Below are 5,205 nucleotides of genomic sequence, written 5' to 3' on the forward strand. Positions count from 1 at the left end.
GTGCAGTTCCATCGTTCCTCCAAGTACAGTGCCAGTTGAAGGTAGGGAAAAACTTAAACTACCCAACTGGAGGCCAGCCACTTGCGCCAAGACTCCTTGCCAGTGTCTGTGATGACGAGCGTCAGATACTTGAGCTTGATTTGTATTCCACGGACCTTCATTTGTAGTAGTAGTAGTAGTTTTCTTCCTTTGCGTTCTTTTTCTAAAGCTGTTAGTCGTTCGCTGGTGTTTCGGTTGCAAAGAACTGAACACACGTTTGCTACTTTTAAACTGTTGACTGAAAAATTCGTCAAGTTTATAGTACATCTTTAACAAATCTGCAGTGGTTGATTTACTGATCATGATCTGTAATTGATCCCAGCCTAAGTCACCGTGCATGAAAATTACTGCAGGTCTCCTAGTTGGCATAAAAGCGTCTCCACTATTATTACGACTGATCTTCCATTCGTCTCTTAATGTAACGTCCAGTGAAGATACTCGAGACATCAGCACGCTTGTTCCCATGTAATCCAGTCGCAACTCCAGTGCGAATAATTTTAAACCTACAGTGTGATCAGGTTCTGTTCCTGGCTCTTCACGAATGTGTATGTACGTGTCGATTTCGCTGAGCTCGATGATTCCACCCACGATACCGCCCTTGGCGTCTAGACTGGAGCCTCCTAATCCAATTCCGATGAATAAATTCTTGTGTCCTGTACTCCCGATTGATAGTCTACCGTCAGAGCGAAAATCTTTGGTCATCCATGTTACGTTGCTCCTTAAACGCTTCTTACCAGATTTGAAATAAACTAAACAATAATTCTCTCACATACTTACTATATACAACATGTTTAGGAGCTCCTAAAAAGAGTTGACAACAAACAATTATAGAAGAATTGACAGAACTTAAAGAGATTCATAATAATTTACAAATATAAAAAGAGAAATAATAAAACATTGAAGAAGTCCAACAAAACTTTGCAATTTGATTAATTTTACGTACCAATAACAACCGGAGTTTTTGCAGTTTGTAGGTGTTCGGTTTTCAGATGCAACTGCAGTGAAGGTAGAGCAAATATGACTTCCCTCGCATGTGAATGTTCTTGTAGTTTCCCAGTATTAGTCGAGGTGGTTCTACCGCGAGTCACATTCGCTGTATCCGACGTGCTGTCTGTCCGTTCCCTCTCAACACAGGGAAACCGATCAACAGCATCAATATCGCTGCTTGCGAATGCATAATGGAACCATTCTTGCAAGGATTTAAACTGCGGTGGGAATAAAACACTGCGACTGAGTTTGCAGACAGTGGCCATAGAATGATGCCTCGCATGCTGTTCCTGTTGTTGACCTAAACTAATAGTCAGAGTTTGTACAACGTGGACGTCGCGAGTATTCGGAGACTCGACGCTTGGAATTTCTTGAGCTTCAGTAGTAAAACTAATGCATGGTTCCTTCAACGAGAATATCGCCCAACTTTTACTCTTGAAATTAATCCCATGGAAACAGGCGAGGCTGATATTGCAACCATGTAATTCCATCGTTCCTCCAAGTACAGTGCCAGTTGAAGGTAGGGAAAAACTTAAACTACCCAACTGGAGGCCAGCCACTTGCGCCAAGACTCCTTGCCAGTGTCTGTGATGACGAGCGTCAGATACTTGAGCCTGATTCGTATTCCACGGACCCTCATTTGTAGTAGTAGTAGTAGTTTTCTTCCTTTGCGTTCTTTTTCTAAAGCTGTTAGTCGTTCGCTGGTGTTTCGGTTGCAAAGAACTGAACACACGTTTGCTACTTTTAAACTGTTGACTGAAAAATTCGTTTTGTTCCAGTACTACTTCCTTTACCTCAATAATAATAATAATAATAAAAGATTACCTAAACGTAGAAGGTTGCATATGAAAATATACTATCACATCCACTGGGAAGCTTGCGTAAACGTAATTACTGCTGGCTGCGGTGGCGGCCCAAGAAGTGCTCTCCATGTTCTCCAAAGGGAACACAGCATTCGTTTGCGCAGTGCTATGGAAGTTAGTCTTGCTCGGTATCGGTTCTAACGTCTGCTCCAAAAACTCTAAAATATGCGGGCTTATTATAGTTTCTTCCGGTATACTTTGCAGAGTCATCCAAGCAAACAAGCTGGCCTTCTTAGTGCTGGATTTCTTAAGCGCAGTTACAGACGAGGGATTAAGCAGGCTGTTGTCTGAAGATATACGAGGAGACACTGATTCCTCAGGCAGCGTTCTAGACTCGTAATGTACCTACATAAATTATTATTTAATAATTTATTATAGGATTTATAGTAAATTATTTATTTATTTATTTACCTTCACGTCTAATCCAGGAATATGAAAAATCGTTAAATCTACCAGAGGTACGTTCGTGTGTTGGAGATATCGCAGTCGAGATGTACTCGTAGTCGACGATTTTTCTTTACTACTTAAATGCTTTCGACTACTGCTAGGACTGCTCGGTTGGAATTCGAACGTCCCTCCTGAACACGATCGTTCTTTCTTCATTCTGCTCATACTGTAACAATGATTATTTAGTATAATTACATTAGAAAATATTGCAACACTTACATTTTAATCTCGTCTTCTCTCCCTGGATCTTTCGTATGGAGAACACATTTGCCACTGTTGATGAAAACCTTCACGTCGAGTTCGAAGTCTATGTTAGGCTCCTGAGCTTTCTGAGGTGTTATGTACGGAGATGAAGTCGACGAGGATTGTTCTTTTCCAAACGAATCGAGCAACGGGGCACTAGGAAAATTTAGAAGTACAATAATTTAGCCTATGATTTTATATAAAATCGAACAGAAATTGAATTCATATTTTATTTTTATACGTACTTTCCTTCCATACTGTCATAACTCGACGTGTAACTAATATCTCTGCTCTTCTTTCTTAATTCCACTCGTTCTCCATCGATTTCTATACTCTCGGGCCATTCCAGATCTCCTTCAGGCAAACTTAATTCAGAGCCAGCGCTCGGTAACGACGATTGTCTAAATAATAATAATATTGTTAATAATAGGAAATTGATATTGATTTAAATTATTGATGGGAACGTACCTGCCCATTGTGTGTGTGTCGCTGAAAGTGACTCGAGGTCCTCCAAGTCCTCTCACGCGAAGGGAAGCAGATCTGTGAATTAATATAATAATTTTTAATTAATAAGATTTTATATAAAAATTGTAATTATTAATGAAACTTTTTAATACCGGCTGGGACCGCTTCTGGGACTACTTTCGTAACTGGCAGAATTCGCTGAATTGACATCCATATTCATGTCTTCGGGACTTTTAAGCTGATTCTCAAGCGTTGGCGAGGGTACTATAAATGAACGTGATCGATACGTATTTGCTTTTCCACCGAGCCCTAATTTACCTTTTATTCCTGATGCCTTCACCGACTGTCTCCTTAACTTTTGGATCATGTTCCTGCATAAATTATACAAAATAATAACACCAAATTGCATGGGATTAATAATAATAATAATCGTACCTTCTGAAACCTTTGAAAACCATAGCTTCCAGTTCGTGTAGACGTTTCATTTCTTGTTCGATGGTTCCATGCGAAGCTCCTAAAGATCTTAAATCGTTTATAATCTTCGCTTGCTCGTTCATCTCTTTCTCAATCAATTTCGACCGCTTCTTTGCATCGAGCGAAGGATCAAACACGAACGCTGGTAGACTGTCCGTCCAGTTCTTCGATTTCTTCATCAATATACTCTCCTACAAGCAATTAAAACTCGATTAGCGAACGATTGAGACTCTAATACTTTAATAAAAGAATTATTACTACGTCTCAAAATGAAAATTCTACATCCTCTAATAATCGAAAACCGACTTCTAATCGTTTAAATACATTACCCAACCGGAGGGCGGAGAAACTATAGGATAAAATAAATAAATAGTTATACCATACTTTTTTCTTAACCTGGCTAGTACTATTATCTGGCTGATCTGCATCGTCGCTATCATAATCCGCCGGAACGTTAATATCGTCTTCCTCAGAGCCGGTTAACATCGTCAACGTGTGTCCAAGCGCTGACAACTGTTGGCCGACGTTCACGTCTAAATGAATATCGACGCCCTCCATTTTCCATTGTACATTCAGTATCCATTTAGCATTATCTGTAAATTTATTATTAATCATCTGCCTCTCAAAAATGATTAAAAAATTGAAAATTACCTGATTTATCTGGCTTTTGTGCAATCGTTCTACTACAAACTTCATAAGTGCCTTCTGATACCATACACAAATTCATTATACTACTATCAGTCACGTCTGGCTTCCAATCGTCCAAGGAGGTTTCAAAATCGTCGGCAAATCTCAAACACAGTCCCATAAATCTGCGTATAAATAAAATATTATTATTATATATTATTATTAGAATGAATGAGAATTTAGATATTAATTAGATTAAGTGTACCTTGCTTTACTGACTAAACTACCACTGCTGCACGCTGATATGCTCGTGTTCTCTAACGTTACTACGACAGCACCTCTCAGCTCTCCGTCGTACAACCCTCTGCCCCAAGTGAGCGGCAGGGGATTCAGTGGCACGCAAATGCCCATGTCGTCCACAGTCAGTTGCAAGAACAACGTACCTAAATGAGGGGCGCTTAATTGACTGGTTATCTGACCGAACGGCACCTTCTCGAACACCTGTTGAGTAGCTGTTAACACCTCCTTATTTAAATTCGCTCTTTTCTCGTTCCAATATTCGTAAGCGTTTTTATAATTCAACCAGACGAGTATAGCTTTGTCGATCGCCATCGGTTGAACGTATATTAATGGACGTTTCAAAGTGATCAGCACTACTTCCTTATCCTCGCCCTGTGCCATTTCTTCTTGGAAAGCATTTCGTAGACCAACTCTTGTATTAAAAAACGCAAACTGTTGAAACTCTGGCTCTGCTTCGTCGAATAACACGTTTTTTAATAACTGCCCGAGGCTCAGATTAATATCAAGTTGAGCTTTTCCGAATAGTTTCATGTACGGATTCGGTTGAGTGGCACCGGAGACGTTTTGCACTCTGTTCGACAATTGTAATTCCACTGCTCCTGTTTCTAAACGCACCGCAGAGTTCGTTGGAGTCGTCGCCGTCAATTGAATCCTCTGTTAAACAAACCTTATAAATGTTTAATCTTAAAAATTATAATAAATCTTATAATTACCTTAATACGAATGATTAACGTAAACAATATTCTTTTAACAGTCGTAT

General features: G+C 39.6%; 2 protein-coding genes across 2 annotated transcripts; both read right to left on the reverse strand.

Annotated features, from left to right (window-relative positions):
* Positions 1–755: 755 nt before the first annotated feature.
* Positions 756–1,789, reverse strand: LOC113464743 (transmembrane protein KIAA1109-like). Its single transcript, XM_026816312.1, has 2 exons — positions 983–1,789; positions 756–840 (listed from the first exon to the last, which is right to left on the reverse strand). Exons 1-2 carry the CDS (start codon positions 1,515–1,517, stop codon positions 770–772), a joined length of 606 nt encoding a protein of 201 aa, XP_026672113.1. The 5' UTR covers positions 1,518–1,789; the 3' UTR covers positions 756–769.
* A 58-nt stretch (positions 1,790–1,847) lies between these two features.
* Positions 1,848–5,199, reverse strand: LOC108628219 (transmembrane protein KIAA1109 homolog). The gene is made up of 12 exons (XM_026816311.1): positions 5,159–5,199; positions 4,411–5,099; positions 4,170–4,330; positions 3,903–4,111; positions 3,480–3,709; positions 3,363–3,415; positions 3,197–3,308; positions 3,048–3,119; positions 2,825–2,980; positions 2,556–2,735; positions 2,301–2,502; positions 1,848–2,234 (listed from the first exon to the last, which is right to left on the reverse strand). Exons 2-12 carry the CDS (start codon positions 4,974–4,976, stop codon positions 1,848–1,850), a joined length of 2,328 nt encoding a protein of 775 aa, XP_026672112.1. The 5' UTR covers positions 4,977–5,099; positions 5,159–5,199.
* Between the last annotated feature and the right edge of the window lie 6 nt (positions 5,200–5,205).

This window comes from Ceratina calcarata, unplaced genomic scaffold (genome assembly GCF_001652005.2).
Source record: "Ceratina calcarata isolate Rehan_Ccalc_2016 unplaced genomic scaffold, ASM165200v1 scaffold512.2, whole genome shotgun sequence".
Lineage (NCBI taxonomy): Eukaryota > Metazoa > Arthropoda > Insecta > Hymenoptera > Apidae > Ceratina > Ceratina calcarata.

What these genes read in the sequence shown, in the direction of transcription:
- LOC113464743 (XM_026816312.1), bottom strand. Translation starts at nt 1,517, where the DNA reads ATGGAATTACATGGTTGCAATATCAGCCTCGCCTGTTTCCATGGGATT. An exon ending in AAAAACTCCGGTTGTTATTG is followed by an intron (nt 841 to 982) that starts GTACGTAAAATT and finishes AACTCTTTTTAG; the next exon opens with GAGCTCCTAAACATGTTGTA.
- LOC108628219 (XM_026816311.1), bottom strand. Translation starts at nt 4,976, where the DNA reads ATGAAACTATTCGGAAAAGCTCAACTTGATATTAATCTGAGCCTCGGG. An exon ending in CTAGCCAGGTTAAGAAAAAA is followed by an intron (nt 3,710 to 3,902) that starts GTATGGTATAAC and finishes AATTGCTTGTAG; the next exon opens with GAGAGTATATTGATGAAGAA. An exon ending in GAAGGCATCAGGAATAAAAG is followed by an intron (nt 3,309 to 3,362) that starts GTAAATTAGGGC and finishes GTTCATTTATAG; the next exon opens with TACCCTCGCCAACGCTTGAG.